Raw genomic sequence first — 23139 nt, forward strand, 5'->3', positions numbered from 1 at the left:
AGTGGAGCGAGCTGCTGGCAGACCTTGTTAAAGCCGGTGAGAAACACAGAATTCACTTTTATTAGCGACACAATAAACTCATGTTGTTATGAAACATCCATCATTTTCTAAACTACTTATCCAGTTCAGGGTCGTCTACACCTGGCGCCAATACCGGGTCACCAGCCAATCACAGGGCTAGTTATGGAACGTGGCGTGGTGCATTTTACTGCTGTTAGCCTATTTGTCAAGTGTTTTGTCATTTTGGTCCTCAGGTAAGATCACGGCAAATGAGGCCAAGTCCGCTTCCCACCTTAATATTGTTGGCATGGTGGGCTCCATTGACAATGACTTCTGTGGAACTGACATGACAATTGGCACTGATTCTGCCCTGCATCGCATCATAGAGATCGTGGATGCCATCACCACCACCGCACAGAGGTATGCCCAGAGGCATTTGCATTTTTAAATGTGAACAAAGGAGACAACTGATTTCAGAACTCCTGACCAAAAATCTGTTATTGTGCAGTCACCAGAGGACCTTCATCCTGGAGGTAATGGGCAGGCACTGTGGGTAAGTACAGCTTGTGTGAGTGTTTTGTGCCCGTCAGTGCAAGTGTCAGTTCAGTGGTCACAAAGCTGTAATTACATTATCTCTGTGGAACCACAGAATATGGCACTGACACCAAAATAGATGAAAATGGAGGTGATGAACTGTGTGTGATATATGTGTGTTCAATTTATGTCATCCCAGTTTCTTTAAAAAGAATTCATAAATTCTTGATATCATCTCTAAAATTGCGGACAATGTTTTTTTTTTTTTTTTATCCTATGTTTACTTGGTCACATTGCTTTATCGTGTTTGTTATTATCATTATTCTAGGAATTAGTTTTACAACAAAAATCTCATTTTAATATATGTCCAATATTAGCGTTAGATATTTCAGTTTTAGAAAAAATATTACTTGGTTTTGTTTGTTTGGTTTCCAGTTACCTGGCTTTGGTGACATCTCTAGCCTGTGGTGCTGACTGGGTGTTCATCCCAGAGATGCCCCCAGATGATGGATGGGAGGAGCATCTGTGCAGAAGACTAACAGAGGTGGATTTCACATTCATGTTCACTTTGGCTTCATTACAGTCCATACATGAAAAGTGAATTGCGATACTGTGTTTTACTCTGTCCCTCTTAGCAAAGAGGCCGTGGCTCCCGCTTGAATATTATCATTGTTGCAGAGGGAGCGATGGACCGCCAAGGTAAACCAATCACCTGTGACCATGTCAAACAGGTCAGTATTGGCAGTACTCCAGAATACCACGCTAAGCTCAACTATAGTTAGAAAGACTGCTCATAAATCATCTGTCTGTGCAGCTGGTATCAAAGAAACTAGGTTTTGACACCCGCACCACCATCTTGGGCCACGTGCAGAGAGGAGGGACTCCCTCTGCCTTTGATAGAATCCTGGTAATGCCTCAGTAAGATCTTCACAATGACTCACCGGCTGGTATTGTTTTCTTTATAAAGTTAACTGTGTAAAAAAAAATGTGTTTCAGGCAAGCAGAATGGGAGTGGAATCAGTTATGGCTCTACTGGAGGCCACACCAGAGACTCCTGCTTGTGTGGTCAGCTTGTCGGGAAACATGGCTGTCAGACTTCCGCTCATGGAGTGTGTGCAAGTGGTGAGTTAAGATCGTAAGCACACAAAAAGTCAGATTTCGACACACGGGATCTTCTAAGTATCCAATATGGAATATATAAAGTGTATGAGATACTGTAGGCAAGCTATAATTGGCCTTGGGTTTGATATTTTAGAATATCTGACCTGGATTTTTTTTTATTTACTTTTTTTTTCTTCCACCTTCACCTATATCAGACTAAAGATGTCACAACAGCCATGGCTGAGGGGCGGTATGATGACGCGGTGAAGCTCAGGGGAAAGTGAGACATGCACTTTTGTGTTGCTAATACGAAATGCTTATCTGCTGCAATAATTTTTCAATGTCTATATTTTTTTGTTCTAATTTCTGTCAACAGGAGTTTTGAGAACAACTGGAACACTTACAAGATGCTGGCTCATGTCCGCCCCCCAGAGGCAAAGGTTTGAAACTGCTGTGCTACCAAATAAATTGTCTTTCAGTCATTTAGCCTCATTGAAAAGCGATATCTCTCTGTAAATATTTTTTAATAAAAATCAAATATCTCTGTAAATATTTCTTTGCCAGAGTAATATCAACATCGCCATACTGAATGTGGGAGCTCCGTGTTCTGGAATGAATGCTGCAGTCCGTTCAGCTGTCAGAACTGGACTCCTCCAGGGCCACCAGATGCTGGCTGTGCATGATGGCTTCGATGGCTTGGCCCATGGAATGGTAATCTAATTGCATGCAAAAAATAATAATTAAATAAATAAGCCAGACCAGGGACCGTTTACTGTTTAAGCATTTAAACAGCTGTTTACCATAACTGTGCACAGCCATGACATATGATAGAGCACATGCTCTGTGACTCCACAGATTGAGCCCATTGGCTGGTCTGGAGTGGCAGGATGGACTGGAAAGGGGGGCTCCTTCCTGGGCACAAAGAGGTGAGAGGTGACAAGTGCAGTAATGAGAGTGCGTGTTACAAGTCTTACATCTCCTTAACTTTTATCTTAGGGAGATATAATCTATTATCATGTGGCTTTCTTCTGTTCTGAAGATCCCTGCCTCAGGAGTTCATGGAGGAGATCAGTCTGAGCATCACTAAGTTCAACATTCATGCTGTGATCATTATCGGAGGCTTTGAGGTGAGCAGCATTAGACTGTGATAATGCTACAGGTAGATCAGTATTCACACCATAACCTATATATTTTAGGTTTGAGCAGGGATAAAGAGTAAATGCAGGTATTATTATTATTATTATTATTATCATTATTATTATTATTATTATTATTATTATTATTATTATTATTAATTAAGTAGTTTTATTTAAAAGGGGCCATGTACAGTATTAGCATATATGTTGCCATTTAATGCATTGTATCAGAGTAAGCTTAAGTTGATTTCTTTTATAATTTAAAAATATTAATACACAAACCAGTACATCCAGGAAAACAAACAAACAATGTATTTGATGCAGCATTTCGCATCTCTTTAACACAGTAATAATGTATTTAACATGTGTTTACATTTGCACCCATGAGGGAGCGTCCAATTCCCACTTGGAGAATGACAAAACACAAAGTCCAAAGCTAGGGCCAGCTGTGCCATAGGTCAGCTACCCTCTCTATTTTTAACTTTCACAGGTTTTGGCCACTGTCCTCTTAGAACCCACACACACACGCACGCACACACACGTGCGCGCACACACACACACATACACACACACACACACACAAAACCAGCCCTCGGTCAGTGCCAATTACCCACAACAAATGTGGAGGTGAGTTTCTGTGTGGATGAAACCAGTCTACTCTGTTTCAATATCTTCCTGCCACATTGAGAGCACACAAACAAGAGCGACAGACACTCTTTCTTTTACTGTTTTCTCCTCATAGGCATTTTTGGGAGGTCTGCAGTTGGTGCAAGCTAGAGAGAAATATGAGGAGCTGTGTATCCCACTCGTTGCTGTTCCCGCTACTGTGTCCAACAATGTTCCTGGATCCGACTTCAGCATTGGTGCTGACACTGCCCTCAACACCATAACTATGGTAAAGCTCTTATTTGGCACACTCTTAAGCACAACAAAACAAAAAAGCATCAAAGTCCTATGCAGTACATTGTTCTCTTCTCATGTGTCTGCATTTGTAGACGTGCGACAGGATCAAGCAATCTGCTGCTGGAACCAAGAGAAGAGTATTCATTATAGAGACTATGGGAGGCTACTGCGGCTATCTGGCGACCATGGCTGGTTTAGCAGGTGGAGCTGATGCAGCCTACATTTATGAAGAGCCTTTCAACATTCATGACTTAGAGGTTTGTCTGTCTCATTATGAGAATCCCTGATGGATATGTGGATATTTTTAAACACAGGTTTCTGATTCTTGACTTCAAAAAAAAAAAATTAATTTGTAGCTAAATGTGGAACATCTGGTGGAGAAGATGAAGACTACAGTGAAGAGAGGACTCATTCTGAGGTTTGAGGGAATTATCAACATTATTACATTTATAGGGTTCACCATTGGCAGTCATATCTTAACTGTTATTCTACTTTTGTTTTAGAAATGAGAAGTGCAATGCAAACTACACCACTGACTTTGTCTTCAACCTGTACTCAGAGGAGGGTAAGGGCGTGTTTGACTGCAGGAAGAACGTCCTTGGGCATATGCAGCAGGTACGCTGCTTAATGAAGATCTTCTTGTTTTTTGTTTCCAAGATCATTATTTGACACCCAGCTCAATATTATGCATTAAAGGAAACCTGTATGTTATCAGGGTGGAACCCCCAGTCCTTTTGACAGGAATTTTGGCACAAAGATGGGGATGAAGTCTGTCCTGTGGTTGACTGACAAGCTGAAGGAATGCTACAGACATGGTGAGATTTCAGTATACCTCAGAAAGCAAAATGTTGTATTGACTTGCTGACCATCAATGTTCCCTGTGCTAATGCCACTTGTGCTGTTTAAACCTTAAACCTCAAGGTCGCATCTTCGCCAACTCTCAGGATTCAGCCTGCGTGTTGGGCATGAGGAAGAGAGCTTTGGTTTTTCAGCCTCTGGCAGAACTGGCAGAACAGACTGACTTTGAGTGAGACCGCATTTCTATTCTTTTCTGCTCTCTAGTGCGCTGAAATAACTAAATGCAACTTCAGAAAGAATGTTTTACATATTTACTTGTGAATTTGATCTCTTTATTTCATTGATTTCCCTCTGCAGTCATCGTATTCCAAAGACGCAGTGGTGGCTAAGGCTGAGGCCCATCTTGAAAATCCTGGCCAAGTACAAGGTCAGCCTGGACACCTCTGAAAAGACTGCAATGGAGCATGTCATCAAGAAGAGAGGCTTAGTTAATCAGTAGTTCAGCTGTGGGATTATTTATAAGGCATGGGCACATAACCTGACTGTCTTCTTTGAAAGCACTTTGTAAACCATGTTTAAGGAGAGTGCAATATAAATAAAGATATTAATTTTAAAAAATTGTCTCACAGTGGACTCCTTCACCAAATCCCAAGGGTGATCACTTCCCTTCATTGCTTATCTCACTGCTGCTGCTGTGCAAAAAAGGTTTTTTTGTCTATTTTATGCACCCAAATATAATACCTGTCACTATATTTCAATCTAAAGTTTATATAAAATACAGCTTTTCAGTTATCTGTAACTGTTTCCCTTTATCTCATATAAAGGGAAACAGTTACAGATAACTGAAAAGCTGTATTTTATATAAACTTTAGATTGAAATATAGCTGTCCAATATTACATCAGATTTCTTCTACCCTTTTAACCACATTTTAGACTCAAAATGTGCTCTGAAATACCATTGTCACTGTGCATTATTATTATTAATAATTATGATAATTAAGTACAACATGGCACTAATACCTTTAAAATATAAATGGACTAATGAGCTATCTTTGATTTATATGGGCTGAAAATAGATTGTGATTGACTGTTTCATTTGAAACATGTAAATATAAATAAAAGAGCAACGGAAAACAAAGTAAAAATCAAAACAAAATTAAGTCACCATGAATAACTCCAGATGCCACACAATTTAAATGTCTAGTAAGGAGTAGGATGAAATACTCTTTACACCCCCATGACGCTATTTAATAGTTTACAAACATGTGTTCCTCAATATAATATATAATACGACAATGGACATGTATAATTATTAACAAGCATAAAGTTTAATTACTGCTTATAATATTTTTCTTAATTTAAGATTTTGACAATGAGTTCTCAGTGTGATTTCTGCATTTTTCCGGCTAATGTACGATTTATATGCAGTGAGACTCAATAAAACTACGGTACCCATAATTCATTCTGTTTCCGGCTAAAACGGATGTCTTGTCGGATTGGTCTTCAACGATCTTTTAAAAACAGTGAGCGGGGGAGTAAATGCTGTGAGAGGAAAGCGGCGGACATTGATAGTAATTTTTTTAACGTACACTATTAAAAACAACATTACACTATTGTGGAAATGTTGCTTATTACGGGCAGCTAAAAACCTGTTTATCTACCGTACACACAAAAAACATTTTTAAAGACGTCGACCTTCAAGTAAGTCGCAGTAACTGTTCTCGGTTAAAAGTCTGTTATAGCGTCTTAGTGTATCGACGTTGTTGCTAACGCTAACTAGGCTAGCCACTGTGTTGAAGTTTAAGTTATCTTTTATTTACTCTTGGCTAACGTGTTTTCCACAGCTGTCGTCATGAAGTGTTTAAAGGTGGACGAATACATCAAGCGGACTGCTTCCGTGAGAGAAACGGAACTTTTATTCCACGAACTCGAGGTTGGGACCAGTTTATTAAGAAGAATACTATTAACTTTAGAATTCACGTTAAATTGCTAGTCTGACGCAAGCTGTTAATGTACCTATATTAATCCATTATTAATTTTCTCTACGTTCTCGATTTGAAAGCTGGATTTATTTATGTATGGTCTTTATTTTGCAGAATTATGTAAAGGGTAAGCCCGGGCTTCAGGGTCGCACACTGTGTGACCGGATCATCAGAGCTTGTAACCATCAACTTGGAGTTGGAGGCCTTGACTTGGAGCACATCGGTCAGTTGGTGAAGCTGATGGAGCTTTCTCTTCATGGCTATGACATCTTTGCAGCACTTGTGCCTCAGAGCAACCCCTTATACATGGAAAAGATTGTTTTCCATATTGTCAAAAAGCTAAGCAGCATAGAAGTTCACACTCTGTGCAGCCACATAGCTGGACTACTTTACAGTCGTCTTTCTAAAGCCCAACAGGTATGCGTTGCTTTCTCTACAAGAGTATCTTGTGAAGTATGTCCGACATTGAGTTGAAAAATTAATACTTTAACAAAATTTGTATTTTCTGTAGGATGAAGAAGACTACTGTGTTCTTGTGAGGAGCTGTTTTTCCGTGCTGTGGAACGGACTATCTGCTGCCAAAGACAAGAAAATCTTGAATCCTCAAGACAAACTGCGCTGCCAGATGCAGGCTTTGAGCTTTCTTTTGCTTTTGGACACTGAAAATGCAACTCCATCTCTGCCTAAAGCTGTCGTATACACTGAAGATATCGTCACTGAATTTGAGAGTAGCTGTGGAGTGATGACAAAGGAGGATACCTCCATTCTTCTTCAGGAAATGAACACACTTTTTAACACATGTTGGACTGGTGATCAAGACTCTGACGGGGATGGCTCAAAGCAGCGTGCAGCATCACGTTTTTACGTGCTTTCTGAAATGGTGCTGATTATAGTTAAGGTGCTGTGTAAGGCCGGCCACCACAGGCTGGCCTCCTCCTTCCTGAATGAAATTGAGAGAAAGGCCTCAGACTTTCTTAGCTGTCAGTGTACAGCAGTGGTGCTTGCCAAATGGGGAGTAATGATTCATTCAACAGTGAAAGTAGGTGATGCGGCTCGCCAGGCTTTAACAGAGTGTGCTAGGGCCGTGAGATCAGTCTCTGGTAACCTGGGTGACAGAGAAGGTCATGCTCTTCTGGAAGGGTGCAGCTTTGTTGTGTGGGCTGTCGACAGTGGGTATGACAAGGGTTTAAGTGGACTGGTGCTACTGGCTTTGTTTTCTTTTTTTGAGGAACACCAAGAGTGCGTAATGAGGATACTAAACAAGGTTAGCATTGCCACTGACGAGTCAAAATAGGTTGAAGTTTGGAAGAACAGACTTTTTCCTGATTATAAGTGCTTTTTTTACATTTATTTTTTCAGAACTTGTCATGCCAGGCCCAGTGCAGCAGACTACAGAAGTCGCTTTGCTTCAGTATTTACAAAGGCTTTGAGTTTGCCTATGAGAGCATGCTTGCATCTGAGGTAAGTAGGGATGGATAGAGTGACAACATAATATTGTTTTGATTATGTTTTTTCAAGGAAAGTAACAAAACTAAGACCCAACTAGATATTTTCTCTTGTAATTACATTGTGCTGTTAATAACTTTCTTTTGCTCTTCTTCTTTTACTGTTGTTCTTTCTGTTGTTGTTGATTTTGGTTTTTAATTTAGCAAAGAAGAAAGAGGAAAAAAAAAAAAGTACTTTGTCTGCCAATGCTTATACCAGTATGCAGTTAGAGCTGTGGTTCACTAACAGTGGGGATTAGTGGGGATTAGAGCCACTGCAGGAGGGGCATGGATGACCAGGGAAAAATATAGAATGATTTTGATCTTTCTTTTTTTTTAATTTTCTCTTAAACTGAACTTGGAAAGTTTTTGCTTTATAGCTTATTTTTTTAAAACCATTTGGTAAATGAATTCAAAAAGAGAAAACCGCTTGTTAACCACTGTTATAGATAATAGAATTGCTCTGGTTTATTACTGTTTGAGTTGTGCACATACGGTCAAAAGTGTTTCTGTAGATGATGATGGCGTTGGCAAAACTGAAAAATCATATATTTCTGTGTGTTTTTTCAGTTCTGATTGTACTTGGTTTAACTGTTGGTTGTGATTTGTTGTACTTAGCTGGAGGACAGTGACACACTGGAAAGAGTGCTGCTCTACTGCCAAGCCACAGCTGGACTGATGATGACAGAACTGCATAAACTGTCTAGTGAAAACCTTGTCATCAAAGCAGGTGATTTTCTGTTATTAATGTTTTCAGTTCACTTGAAATGAAATTATACGAAAGGGTTCCTTAAATTATACCATACTTTAGATAGAAGGATTTTTCCTGATGCGCATAAATGAAACGTCAGGTAACAAAACTGCTTTTAAAGAATATAATTACATGAAAGTTTTGTTGACTTCCTTTTGTCTCTAGCTCAAATAAGAAATATTTGGGCTGGGGAACAAAACATTGGATATGTAACTTAATTATATCAAATTTACTATAGAAATACTATGACTACCAAGAAATACCATAAGGTAAATAGTTCAGTTTATTTGATCAGGGTTTTTGTGACTTTTTTTGTTGTTGTTGTTGTCGTCATTTTGTGTTCATGTGTCTTCTAGTAATTGCTGTGAGCAACTTGGCTTGTGGGTTGTACAACAGACGTCTCTATGACAAAGCCTTTATCCTAGTTGAAATCCTCTGCAGGGATCTGTGCAAAAATTGCCCTGCCTCTCTCTCTGTGGATAGGGTAAGTGTTCTTTAATGATTGTGTAATCTTATATCTCTGGTCATATTTTGTAGTGAGGCACAGCTAGGGGGAAATTTGGGGGTTTATGACTAACATTGGTATGCAGACTGCAGCAGTTGGTTTATGAACAGTCATGAAACCAACATAACGTATGGGAAATGTATTATATTTGCTAAATATTTAGAGTACTTTCTTTAAAAAGTCTGTTTTTACGGTTTGTGATCAGTTGAGCCGGCCCTTCATGTTGGCTGTGCAAACTTCACGGCGGACTGGGCAGTATGATCGAGCTCTGGACTGGGTGATCCTGTGGCTGAAGGCTTTGGGGGACAAAATCACTGCTCACATGACTGAACCTGTATCGCTGTGGGTGAAAACAAAGACTGATGCAGCGTGTAATTCTGAAGAAGACATTAGGCTCAGGTACAAACAAGGACTTATGAAGTGACTTTTATTGTATGCTTGTCTTAGATTTGTCTTTTCTAACAATATTAAATGAGTAGAATATTGATTTAAAAAAAAGATAAATGCTTGTTTTGTGTTGGCCATTTATTGAGCAGGACGTTGCGTGACGGTTTTGGTCCTGATGTACCTGATGAGAATGTAATGCTGCGCCTTTTGGAGGAAGAGCTTAGTGCCTACAAGGAGATGCCAGGAGATACAGCCCAGGAACGGTACAACACTCTGTGTGATCTGTTGGATATCTGTCACGAGGAGAGTTCCCATATACATCTGCGGGCTGTTTACCTCTGTGAAATGGCCAAAGTTGTGTGCTTCCAGGATTTCAGTGAACAGACTGACTGGTAAGAACTTTTTTTTTGCACCAGTTCTAATGAACTCTGGTCCTTGAGAGACAAAACACATTCTTTAGTGTACCACCAAACTGTCTACTTGGGTTATCACCATCTCTCCACCTATGGAAAGTAGATGTTTTCTCTGTGCTCATTATGTTATATTATTTGTGTATACAGCTCAGCAGTGGATTTTATTCACGAAGCTCTACGCCTTCTTGATGAAGAACCAGAGACTCCAGAGAATGCAGACAAACTGAAGGATGACAAAGCCCATGCTTTGCTATGGCTTTACATCTGCACTCTGGAGAAGAACCTTCAGGAGGTGAGCGCTGTGTCATCAATCATCTGCTTGTTTTTGTGGATTGCTGTTGTTTGTTTGCACAAAGGTGTGAGAAGGAGTAAAACTGAAAGTGTAAAGTCCAGTTTGCATAGTGGCAGCCATGAGAGGTTATTTAGAGGTCCCTATCCAAATGAATGGGAAGAGAGTCATATATTTTAATTTTAAGGGAACTGTGTATGGAATCAGCAGTTGAGTCCAGTAAAGACCAGACATCAAAGTCTGATGACTTTGTCCCGAAATACTTTTCAAAAGCTTTATACTCTGCATGTGCACGTGCACAGTTTCATGATATGTTTCACGAACATAAGTGGCTAAGCTGTTTCCCAGTTCAGCAGTCGATTGGCTCTTTGGAGAAGGACAGCAGCCATATTAGCTTGCCTCCTCGTTTTATATAATGTTTCTGGTGTTAGTTTGATACTTCTTATTTGTTTGTTTTTGGATTAATTGTTGATTGTTTCTTTTTTCTTTTTTTAACCAGGCCATTGATAGTGACAGAAAAAGGAAAGAGCTGCGTGAGCAGACACAGTGTGTGACCAATTCCATAGGAAACAATGATTTTGATTATGAAGACAAGCAGAAAACACAGGACAGTATTCCAGTTTATGAAGGGCTGCATTTCAACCTGACTGCAGAGCACAGTAAGAAAACTTTTTTTTCCCCCATCAGTCAAATCTAAACTGATTATTGTTTGTTACTGGATATGTTTGTGTGATATTTACAGTCCTCTTTTTTTTTTTTTCTTTTTTTTTTTTTTTGTCTTCAGAGTTGTGTCAGCCGTTGGAAAGCGCTTTGGATGTTTGGACCACTATTTTTCAGAGTGAAACCCTGCCTTCTGTCAGGGAGCCAAAAGAGACGTGTCGCTCCATTGGTGTGACTGCATCACTGTTCAGACTCATGGGAAAGGTAACAGCACAGGATGTGTAAAATGTTTTCTTTATGCTCCGTTTTGCTAATATCAGTCATTCTAGAAGCACATTTTGCCACTTGGTAACCACTTTCAAACACTCTTTGGCACTTTAACGTTTATCAGAATCAACTGTATTGTCACTTGGATACAAGTATGACGTATATCTACCAGTCAAATTTTATTAAACCGCATTTAAAAGAAAAAAAAAAAATCTCTATATGCATTTAACTTTGGTGGTTTTTTTGTTTTGTTTCTTTTGTTTTGTACAAATAGATTCTGAGCTCCTATATAACCATGAAATGTAAATTTTAAGTTTGTCATTGAGATCATTTTAATGAATTGCTGAATCTTTTAAAGCTGGATTTGGATACAGTAAAACCAAACCAATGAAAAATTTATTGGTTGAACATGTTTTTGTTTTGTTTTTTTATTTGAAGCTGCACTGCAAGTAATGGTATGTTTGGTGTGTTGCAAGAGTATTCACTGACCATGTTGGGCCGTTAATCCAGTTTTTCATTAAAATTGAAGTTTTTGTTTCCAGCAAGTTATCTAAACACCAATTCCATCCACTTAAAAAAAAAAAAAAAAGAAGAAGAAGACATGATTGAATCTTTTTGTGTGTTAAATAATAATTATGTTAAATAGTTATGATCTCAAACTTTACCAGAATAAGTGTATGACCAGAGAGATTTCTTGTAACTGTTTTGTTTTCTGTTGTTTAGCCTCTCCAGGCTTTGAAGGCTCTCCAGATTTTGACGGACTTCTCAAGAAAACTGGCTGATAACGAGGCCTGTGCCAGCTCGCTCATTCATTCAGCCAGTATTCTTCTTGATTTGGGCTCCACAGAACTGGCGCAGGTAATGCATGCCGTTTAGTAACCTTTCTTACTTTATATGCTTTCGTTTAATAAGAGGCAATATCCAAATGCACCATATTGTTTTTAGACACAGCTAGACCAAGTGGAATCAGTTCTCCCAAGTAACACAGCAGAGGGATCTTCATCCTTGTCTTTACTGGCAATCCTGGTGAAAGCTCAGTGTCATTACAACAATGGGCAGGTATGTAGCATTCTTCACATTAATCCACTGATTTTGATTTTCCTAAAACATATTATTCTTGCAAGTTATCATTGTTGCCGGGGTTTTGTTTTTTAATTGCCCTTCTTGTGTTTGCTCCCATTTCAGATTGACTGTGGACTTCGCTGCCTTATTGAAGTGCTGAAGGAACTAAAGAAGCAGCAGAAACAGTCAAAAAGCTGGTACTTGCTGCGTGCACGGACTCTGCAAACATGCGCTTCTTTTTTGAGCATAGATGCAGCTCTGCTTCCACAAGTTCAGAAAAATCTTATAATGGAACAAGGTTAGAAGCACTTGCAACTCTTTCTTGAGCTAGATGGCCTTGTGTGTTTTTAATTTTGCATTGTTAGAATATGGCGAAGAAGTTTTCACCTATAGTATAATCAGGTAAGGAGCTGTGTGTATGTATCTCTTAGGTATAAGTACTTCAGATGGTGCCCTGTACGAGAGCCTAAAGCTTCTTTGCAGCCTTCTGGTCACTTTGGTGGGAAAGGGCCTCTATGGGACTACCTCCAGCAGCAACAGTAGCACAAACGTGGCTTTCATCAACCAGGGTATGTTTGTCCCTCATTCTGAAAGTCATTGGTGCTTGTTTTGCGTCTTGTAACTGTCTTCCTATTCCCTTCTTATCCCCTATGAGCAGGAGATAACCTGGCACTTAAGTGGCAGCTGCTTGCAGAACTGCTAAACTGTTCTAAGAAGATGGTGTCTGTGAGGAGCAACTGCGGGGCCATTAATGACGCCAGACTACAGTGTCTAGAAGCCTTGAAACTGGCCATAAAACTTCAAACACTCAGCCAGTATGTACATGGTAGTGAGTTAAAATGCAGTTTTTATGAGATATTTGTCTATATGCTTGTCTACATTGGTGATGTTAATGTATCGAAGTGACATTTTTATTGTGGCTTGTTTTTTTTACACTGAGCACAGTAAATTATGAATTCCTGTTAACAGTGTTTTATTTTGTTTGTTTGTTTTGTAGATGTTCCGAGTTGCTGGTGATGAAAGCAGAGTTGGAGCTGATGCAAGGAGAAAAAGATGAAAGTAGAACTGATTTGGACATCGTCAGAAACCTTCTGGAGCGCTCCACAGGTCTGTAAATGTATAGCTCCATCACATGGGGCCAGATGTTAGTTTAATAGTGTTGACTTCCAATAAAAGGTAATGATATGATCACAACTGAAATGTTGCTTTTCATGTTATTGAGTCACAATAGACAATGAGACTGGACTTACCAGAGGCCACGTGAAATTATAAAATATGTTGCAAGGTTGTTGTTTTGTTTTGTAACTTTTTTCTTTTTTTTTTCCCCAAAGATTTTTCTGATCAGGTGCAGAGGGCTGAAGTGAAAATCAAGCCAAGGAAAGGTCGTCCTGTCCAGAGACCTCAGTCTCCTCTTCCAACCATAGAGGATGATCTCAAGGACATCTTGAGCACCAGGTGGACCTCCAAAGAGCCTATAGTGAAGGATCTGTCCAGCTCTCCACCTCTCAAAGCCCTGCCTCACCGCTGGCTGTCGTCACTGACCCATGAACCTGAATGTCAGTGCCCTTGCTGCTCCGAACCCTGTCTAGGTCGTGCCACTGCTCGCTGGGCAGCTGCACAAGCTGATCTGCTTCTTCAGCTGGATCCGAATGACACCAGTGTCAGCTCCAAACTTCAATGGGCAACATTATCCCGCTCTAAGACTGTTACTGCCAAACTTGGAGTAAAATTGGCTAAACTCTTCCCTCTGTACGATACTGGCAAGCATATTTCTAAACCCTCCCTAATGCAGGATATAGTTGGCCGTGTTTATCTGCACATGGCTTTGTCTGGGGTAGATCCGAGCCTTACCAAGGTCTGTGCTATATGGAAAATACTGGAAGCTGGGTTAGCTTTTGTTGAGTCTACACCTTCTCCAATGCTAAGGCCTGTGAGAGCAGGCCTAATGACAGCCAAAGCCATTGCATCCTTGATAAGCTTGGCTGCCAAAAACGAATGCACTCCTGAGGAGCTCTTCTCAAAAGCTTGGACTTGGAATATGCCGAAAGAGGGCAAAGACCTGAAATCAGAACAGAAAACTGATCCTCCTGCAGCTGTACTGAAAAAATCTAAAGACGTCATTAAAAACTCAGTTACTGCTGATCCAAAAAAGGAGGCAAAGAAGACCAGGTCTGTCAAACCTAAGATTCGAGTCACAAGCTCCTCAACCAAAGAAAAGAGTCAGGTTCCTATCACACCAGTAACTGTAAAGTCTTATCCTTTTGTTAAAGAGCTCAGCTCTTATGACTTCAACACAGCGGTACCTACTTTGGCCCTTACTCCTGTACAGAAGGTAAGATGCCCTGCTTCAGTGCAGAAACCATCAAGGACTGCTCCTAAGCTACAGTTTCATGTGTATGAAGAGTTGTCTCCAGTTCAAGGCAAAGCTCAGCCTGTGCCTGCTGCTCCTAAACGAACAAAGAAATCCCGTTTCAAGGTAAGCATCTAATGATGTGAGGTTTTATTATTTCATGATGTGCACTCCAATTTTATGCAAAAATAAGAAAAGGGTCTTTAAATTTTAATTATAGGTGGAATTTAGTGATGAAAGCGACTCAGAGGCTAATGCGCAGGTAGAGCCCAAAGTAAAAGCTGAAGCCTCTAAGACACGAACAACTGCTAGGAGAGCTGGCCACAATACCAAAACAACCCCAGATGCACCTGCAGAGAAGGTTCCCCCCAAGAGGCAGGTTAGAGGGAAAAAAAGCACCGTGGTTCCTCGTGCTGCTTCTTCTGAGGACGAGACATTGGTCTGTCGGCCTGGTTCAACAAGAAGAACCAGAAAACAAGTTTCCGCAGCTGCTGCAGATGCTTTGGAGGAACCAGACACAATGAGGACCATTGATGAGGAAACTCCAGAAGCTCTGGACATGAGCATTGAACAACTTAGGACATCAGATGCTGAGGACAATTCAGCTTCAAGTAAAGATAACAGTATGTATTTTGTGCACATTTTGGAACATAAAAAAAAAAATCTACATGTCAGTCATTCACATGTATTGCTGTTTTGTTTTTAAATTACATTAGTGAATTCAGATCAGAGAAGTTTCTCCCTAACTCTCTTGTCAGCAAAGTGCGTAGTTCTAGTTTTCACAACATTTACTTGAACAAATATCCGCAAGCAAATACAAATATCAATAGTGGTCACTATAGTCTCTAACAGAATATCTTGACTGTTTCTCTAGACGTGGATTTTGAGGTGCTCCGGAGGGATATGTGCGGTGATCTGGAGAGAGATGAGCTGTTTGTTCTCAGAAGCAGAGGTCATCTGAGAGAGAATGCACAAATCCACCTCTCTCATGCAGACAGCAGGCCAGGTGAGCCAAAATCAGATGATGCAGTATTAATAATGGACTGGATTTATACTTGTATCTTATGATTGTGTGCCAGCAAAAGGAAAATAATGTAAAATGAGTTCAAGCACTATAAAGGAAGGGTTGCTTTATAAAGTAAAACAAGGGCTATGATACCTCAACTGTAAACCAGATTTGTATGTTAACACGGTTTTTAAGTTTTAAAATGTAATTATCTGATCCATAGTGTCAAAGAAGGGCCGCAATAATAGAAAAATAAACATGGAAGTAATATATTAGATGTGGAGTTCCTAATTAAGTTTCATCCATAACATCTTTTTTCAGACAATCTCACTTTGGAGGATGTTCAGTCATTGCTCCGTTCAGCGTGGTTGACTCTTCAGCACTTCCCCCCTCCCACTATTTATCCGACCCTGTGTGCTCTTTTGGCCTTGACCACTGGACAGCAAAACTCCATAACCACAGCAATGCTACATAGCCATTCTGTGGGCATCACAAGTCGGCATCGCACAATCAGGCATATAGCCAGTTGTCTCAAGTAAGCACCTGTAATATGAAGTGTCAATTTATGATTTTCCACTCATGACATTCTATTTTCTGACACCCGTCATTTCTATTGTAATAGAAAGCTGAAAAAGGCTTCCAGTGAGCTGGAGGACAAGATGCATACTCTGAGTCTAAATGAGCTCACTCAGACTGTGTGTGAACAGAGGCTGACTCAGATGGAGAACATCTTTTCATTCCCAACAGCTGACCCCTCGACTTTTCCAGAGACCCACGGCCAAGAGTTTATCCAACAAATCCAGCACCTTCCTTCAGGTAGAATAATACTTTCTTTGATTTCTCTTGCTACCCTGACAGCAGTGAGCGTCTTCTATTTTAGCATCCATAGCCCAACTATGTCAGAATCTTTAGCATTTGAAAGGCTAAGCTAAGTAAAAGCAGAATTTGCATTATCAATGTGACCTAAGTAACATCATTTGACAGTTTCTCTGTCTATACTTTGTTTTAGGAGTGACTGCATGTGTGATGTCTGTAATGGGAGTCAAACCAGGAGAAATGGGCAACAGCATCATGCTGACACGTCTGGAGAAAAGTTCTGCTCCTGTCACAGTTTATATTGACACATCTAAACAAAAGGTGAAGGTTTTCAGCAGACTGTTGATCTATTTTCTTCCTTTAAAGCAAATACATTTACAATTTATGCAAAATGAAAATGTAAACTAACATAGTTTTTACCTCTCAGCCATAAAAAGACTGATGGGGTATTAACACCCAACTTTGTGAACACGATAACATGAACAAGGAGACGTAGGATTTTTATACCATAAGTGTATCTATTAAAAATCTCAGACAACTTTGAATCTCAACAACGTCAGAGGTCAAGTTTTCTGAAAATCTTGTGAATGCAATAGCTTAAGAAAGAAGTCACCTAGGATTTTCAAATTCATAGCATAGGTGCATCTACTAGGGAGCTGGAATCTAGAAACAATCAAGTAAGGGAATTTTATTACTGTCATAATCTGACGCCTGAATTTAAATACTTTGTTTGGTTCTGTGACTTCATGCCTCAGTTGTGATACTCAACAGCAGCAGCCCCAGTGCTTTGTCCAGCTTTGTTTATAAGACCTCTAAATCATATTTTTAACAGATAATGACTAACTTTGACTTTCTGTTGTGCAGCATCCCATTAGCCAGTTAGTCCAGGAGATGGATAGTATTCTGGTCGAGCAGAAGGTTGTGAGCTGTGTGTCTGAGAAAGCCAAGTGGTGGGAGGGCCGCAGGGCTCTCGACTCTCGAGTTGAAGTAAGTATTACAGATGAATGACATTGCTGGACGTCATAGTGCCTGCATTATTCACGTACTTTGATTTTGTTAAACAGTCATTTAGACCAAAAAGTGTCATGGAAACAAAATTTCTATGAGCAATGTGAATTGCTGTTTTAGAGCGTTCTTTTAAAGTGGAAACATTTTGCTATCTCACCTTCAGCAACTCTTGAAGGACATGGAGAGGTTGCTTGGATGCTGGAGAACCTTCCTTCTACCCCTTTCACTGGATGCTGAGCTTTCCAAACAGACCCAACACCTTTACAAGGCATTATCTGCAAGGGGAGTGCCAGTGGAAGAAGAGATGTTGAAGGTGGTGTTTTTTTGTTTGTTTTTGTTTCATTTCCATGGATCTTTAACATCAGGTTCTAATCGATTATTCTGACCACTAATGCCTCTGACTTGTCTTAGGTTCTGCTTTCTGCATCTCCTGTGCTATCTGAAGACGATTTGAAAAGATTCGCTCTTGGAGTTTCTCCACAGTGGGACACTGAGTGTGATCAGCTTCTTCACACTGCTGTGTCCCAGCTCTTACAGAGGGATGAGCCCCGAAATCATGTGGTTCTAATCCTTGACAAGGTTGGTTTCATCATCTCTGTGAAATACTGAATTCACTTTTATAGCTAATGCAGGCATGTGTGTCACTACGAGTTGAAAAGCATCACTGCAATGTATCACTTGTGAGAAGACAAAGTATTTGCTGCTTATCAGCTTTTGTGCTTTTTGCTGCAGTACCTTCAGAAGTTGCCGTGGGAGAGCATTCCCGTCTTAAAGTCTAGCTCTGTAAGTCGGATGCCTTCTCTGCACTCGCTGCTTGGACTGAGCATTCAAAAAGAGGTATGATTAAGCTCTATAACTGTCAGGTAGGACTCATACATGTATGTTAAGGCGTTTAACATTCACACCTCTCATTAACTCCAGTGCTAATAAAGACATTCCCATGCTGTGAAGGATTAATGCAAAGTGTCTGTATTGCTAATGAAATAGTTGATTTCAATAGTCGCAATGTTATCATTATTTCAATCATTCTTTTAGACTGACTCCGAGTCTATTTTGAGGCGTGGTGTGGATGCAAAGAAAGTGTTTTATGTGCTCGATCCTGATGACAATTTAGGAAACTCCCAGGAGCGTTTCAAAGACTGGTTTTGCAGGTGAGACCTAAACATATCAGTAATTGAGCACAAGTCCATGCATAAATGTTTTTCATCAGTTCAGTTTTCTATTCTCATTAAAGTAAACCAGACTGGGAAGGAGTGTGTGGAGTTGCACCTGACTTGGGCCGACTAGAAGAAGCTGTTGCTACAAAAGACGTCTACATGTGAGTTTCAGTTTTTCAAGTAAAAATTAACTATAGATTCAAACCCCTTTATTGTTTGAACATTTTTCTCTCTTCAAGATTCACTTTAAAATTTAAAAAAAAAAAAAAGGTCTCCCTTAAAAACACATCAAAACCAATAATGGCAACCTGAATGAACTACATATATATACATAATTGTAAAAATTAACTCTGTAAGCAGACCACTAAGCACTGTGATGGACTTCATCACTTGGGTAATACTCTCATCTTGGCAGCATCATGCTATTGGTGTACCTGTCAGGGCTTAAGGGAAAGAGGTTGGGGTGAGAGTTTATCTATTAGTAAAAATAATTCAGCCACGGTCTTGTTGGAGTAGCTTGAGGACAAGTCTGCCTGTGTCTGAGTTACCCAGACAAAGAACGAGTCCAAATCCATGTGTGCATAGCTTGTAGAGATGTGTACAAAAAGACCCAAAGCTTAATGTGCTACTTTGAGGGCCTTCTGGAGATAAGTAAGGGTGTCTGGATGGTGACCCTGAGCTTTACTGTAGATGGTTCACACTGGGACTGATTTCTTAATCAAAAATAAAACTTTCTCTTTGTCAAACATATAATAGTCATTCTATTTTACATAATTAGGGCTTGTTTTTCTTAACATTCAGTTCTGTCATCAGATTTCCATCCATCTTTTTTTTACCTTGTATTTCTATTTTTTTTTTTTTCTGTTCGTTTTGTGAGTTTCACTTTTTTTAATCTATCTCTCCATGATTTTAGTTATGTGGGCCATGGAGCAGGAGCCCGGTTCCTGGACAGCCAGGCTGTTCTCAAACGGCCGCTGAGGGCAGCATCTCTGCTGTTTGGCTGCAGCAGCGGAGCCCTGGCTGTCCGGGGACAGCAGGAAGGAAATGGCATTGTGCTAAATTACATCATAGCAGGCTGGTAAGATATCTTTGCATTTTCTTTCATGTGCAGCTGAATGAAAACTGGATAACGTGATCATATGAAATGCACAGCATTTCCTTTTGATGGCTGAAGCAGTTATAATAGCTGATGTGAAACATTTTCATTGTATGCATTTATTTTTAACTTGTGCACTACAAACAAAGCACTTATGATTACAACCTAAAAACAAAAATTTAAATAACGAAAAATAAACATAAATAATAAAAAGTAAAAATCTGAAAATGTACTTACTGAAAGTTTGTTTAAAAGGTCGCAATCCTGCTGCATATAATTCTTGATAAATAACATGGAGTGTGATTGTTCTTTCTCTCCTTTTTTTTTCTTTTCTTTTTTTTCTTTTTTTTTTCTCTTTTTTTCTCTTTCTTTTTTTAATACTGCTGTTGCAGATTTAAATACAATTTTTTGAAACAAACTGTTGTTAACAGAAGGAATATTTGGGACTCTTATGTACAGGGTGGGCCATTTATATGGATACACCGTAATAACATGGGAATGGTTGGTGATATTAAAGTCCTGTTTGTGGCACATTAGTATATGTGAGGGGGCAAACTCCTCAAGATGGGTGGTGACCATGGTGGCCATTTAGAAGTCGGCCATCTTGGATACAACTTTTGCTTCTTTTTTTTTTCCCCCCCAATAGGAAGAGGGCCATGTGACACATCAAACTAATTGGTAATGTCACAAGAAAAACAATGGTGTGCTTGGTTTCAACGTAACTTTATTCTTTCATGAGTTATTTACAAGTTTCTGACCACTTATAAAATGTGTTCAATGTGCTGCCTATTGTGTTGGATTGTCAATCCAACCCTCTTATCCCACTCTTCACACACTGATAGCAACACCGCAGGAGAAATGCCAGCACAGGCATCCAGTATCCGTAGTTTCAGGTGCTGCACATCTCGTATCTTCACACCATAGACAATTGCCTTCAGATGACCCCAAAGATAAAAGTCTAAGGGGGTCAGATCGGGAGACCTTGGGGGCCATTCAACTGGCCCACGACGACCAATCCACTTTCCAGGAAACTGTTCATCTAGGAATGCTCGGACCTGGCACCCATAATGTGGTGATGCACCATCTTGCTGGAAAAACTCAGGGAACGTGCCAGCTTCAGTGCATAAAGAGGGAAACACATCATCATGTAGCAATTTCAAATATCCAGTGGCCTTGAGGTTTCCATTGATGAAGAATGGACCCACTATCGTTGTACCCCATATACCACACCAAACCATCACTTTTGTTGTTCCAACAGTCTTGGAGGGATCCATCCAATGTGGGTTAGTGTCAGACCAATAGCGGTGGTTTTGTTTGTTAACTTCACCATTCACATAAAAGTTTGCCTCATCACTGAACAAAATCTTCTGCGTGAACTGAGGGTCCTGTTCCAATTTTTGTTTCGCCCATTCTGCAAATTCTGTGCGCCGATCTGGGTCATCCTCGTTGAGATGCTGCAGTAGCTGGAGTTTGTAAGGCTGCCATTTGTGAGTAGCTAATATCCCGAAGGGATGTTCGACTAATGCCACTCTCCAGTGACATGCGGCGAGTGCTACGCTGTGGGCTCTTGCTGAATGAAGCTAGGACAGCCACTGATGTTTCTTCATTAGTGACAGTTTTCTTGCGTCCACATTTTGGCAAATCCAACACTGAACCAGTTTCACGAAACTGCAAGCAGTTTGCTAACTGTAGCATGGGAGATGGGTGGTCTCGTAGGGTGTCTTGCATTGAAATCTGCTGCAATGACCCAGTTACTGCGTTCACCAGATATCAACACAATTTTGATCCGCTCCTCACGTGTTAACCTCTTCGACATGTCAATGGCTGTGAACAAAGAGAAACTTGTAAATAACTCATGAAAGAATAAAGTTACGTTGAAACCAAGCACACCATTGTTTTTCTTGTGACATTACCAATAAGTTTGATGTGTCACATGGCCCTCTTCCTATTGGGGGGGGAAAAAAAAAAGCAAAAGTTGTATCCAAGATGGCCGACTTCTAAATGGCCACCATGGTCACCACCCATCTTGAGGAGTTTGCCCCCTCACATATACTAATGTGCCACAAACAGGACTTTAATATCACCAACCATTCCCATTTTATTACGGTGTATCCATAGAACGGGCCCACCCTGTAGAGTATCTAGTTTGTAACATGTCTTATGGTCAAAATCCTTTTGATTTTTTTTTGTTTGCTTGTTTTAGCCCATTCATCTTGGGAAATCTCTGGGATGTCACAGATCGGGATATTGATCGCTTCACCAAGGCCTTGTTAGAGTCGTGGTTTTCTGCTGGCTCCGGGGCACCGCTCCTCGACTTCATGGGGTCGTCTCGGCAGGCCACTCACTTGAAATATCTGATAGGCGCTGCGCCCGTGGTATACGGCCTGCCAGTGCACTTATCATAGGGAGCCGCTGAGGTTAAATCCTTTTTTTTTTTTTTTTTTTGGTGGGTTTTTTTTTTTATGCATTTTGAGTATAACATTATTTTTATAATGTTATATAACCATTGTTTTGAATTTTTTTTTTTGTGTCGATATGTTTTAAATAACTTAGGATTTTTATTGTTTTTTTAAATTCATCATTAATGTATAGAATGAACTCCTTTTTAAAATATAATAAATGTTTTTTCATACAAAATCTGTCGGTGCCCTGTTAATTATGTAAAGACATGAAGCCCAGATCTGTCTCCACAATCATCAGATCTCAATCTTTGGGAGTTGGTTGACCAGGAGATTGGTATCATGGATGTGCAGCGGACAAATCTGCAGCAACTCTGTGATTCTTTTATGTTTAAATGGAATAACATTACTGAGGAATGTTTCCAGCACCTTGTTGAATCTATGCCACGAAGAATGAAGGCAGTTCTGAAGGAAAAGGAGGGTCTAACCCAGTACTAGCAATGTTTATTTAATAAAGTGGCCAATGAGTGTACATTGAACCTGGTGCCTGTGGTACCTGACATATTTACATAAAGCTCTCTACCTTAAACCAATCCAAAAAGAGAATAGTAACAGTATAAAAGTGTTTGACATGAAAAATGTCTTCAGAAAGGAGCCCCCCATAGCCCATCTTCTCGTATCACTGCTGAATTTTTTTTTTTTTTTTTTAGTCACTGTTTTGAACTTTGCACCCATGGGTCATGCATGGTGTTATTTCTTTGGAATAAATTATTAGTTTTTAACAGCAGTTGGTGGATGTCCACACTTTCTGGGTGCTCTTGCAGTTTTAGTTTTATTTTGTCACAAGCACAAAAAATAAATTTTATATAGGGCCTATATCCAGCAATATTTTTCTTCTTCTTTTGGCCTGAGCAGATTGAAAGCAGATCATCTGCCTGCATCACACTCTATCCCTGGAATCCTCTGTCACACAAACCCTCTGCATACCATCCTTAACTACATCCATGAATATTTTCTGTTGCCTTTCTCTTCTCC

The 23139-nt window shown here is 40.0% G+C and overlaps 2 protein-coding genes across 2 annotated transcripts in view; both read left to right on the plus strand.

Moving 5' to 3' along the window:
• Positions 1–5051, plus strand: part of pfkmb (phosphofructokinase, muscle b) — a 9246-nt gene extending 4195 nt beyond the window's left edge. Inside the window, exons 6-24 of the mRNA XM_063473076.1 lie at positions 1–36; positions 255–420; positions 509–553; positions 970–1078; positions 1170–1265; positions 1349–1441; positions 1531–1656; positions 1851–1915; positions 2012–2075; positions 2200–2346; positions 2491–2561; positions 2675–2762; positions 3514–3666; positions 3767–3931; positions 4031–4092; positions 4178–4289; positions 4390–4489; positions 4596–4701; positions 4830–5051. The exon at positions 1–36 is cut by the window's left edge and continues 154 nt beyond it. Of these exons, the coding sequence (XP_063329146.1) occupies positions 1–36; positions 255–420; positions 509–553; positions 970–1078; positions 1170–1265; positions 1349–1441; positions 1531–1656; positions 1851–1915; positions 2012–2075; positions 2200–2346; positions 2491–2561; positions 2675–2762; positions 3514–3666; positions 3767–3931; positions 4031–4092; positions 4178–4289; positions 4390–4489; positions 4596–4701; positions 4830–4971 (1946 nt within the window). The 3' untranslated portion in view covers positions 4972–5051. The remainder of the gene's footprint in view (positions 37–254; positions 421–508; positions 554–969; positions 1079–1169; positions 1266–1348; positions 1442–1530; positions 1657–1850; positions 1916–2011; positions 2076–2199; positions 2347–2490; positions 2562–2674; positions 2763–3513; positions 3667–3766; positions 3932–4030; positions 4093–4177; positions 4290–4389; positions 4490–4595; positions 4702–4829) is intronic.
• Positions 5052–6324: 1273 nt separating this feature from the next.
• espl1 (extra spindle pole bodies like 1, separase) lies at positions 6325–22110 on the plus strand. The gene is made up of 31 exons (XM_063474984.1): positions 6325–6405; positions 6569–6907; positions 6966–7718; positions 7814–7915; positions 8557–8668; positions 9046–9173; positions 9400–9593; positions 9731–9973; positions 10142–10286; positions 10783–10942; positions 11068–11207; positions 11934–12068; positions 12156–12269; positions 12396–12570; positions 12704–12841; positions 12931–13087; positions 13270–13379; positions 13604–14748; positions 14843–15245; positions 15497–15628; positions 15950–16163; positions 16251–16444; positions 16638–16765; positions 17309–17431; positions 17616–17765; positions 17864–18031; positions 18185–18289; positions 18488–18603; positions 18687–18770; positions 19523–19687; positions 21909–22110. The coding sequence occupies exons 1-31, from the start codon at positions 6325–6327 to the stop codon at positions 22108–22110; spliced, it is 6555 nt and encodes a 2184-aa protein (XP_063331054.1).
• The last annotated feature ends 1029 nt before the right edge of the window (positions 22111–23139 follow it).

The sequence above is a fragment of the Pelmatolapia mariae genome, linkage group LG5 (assembly GCF_036321145.2).
Source record: "Pelmatolapia mariae isolate MD_Pm_ZW linkage group LG5, Pm_UMD_F_2, whole genome shotgun sequence".
Lineage (NCBI taxonomy): Eukaryota > Metazoa > Chordata > Actinopteri > Cichliformes > Cichlidae > Pelmatolapia > Pelmatolapia mariae.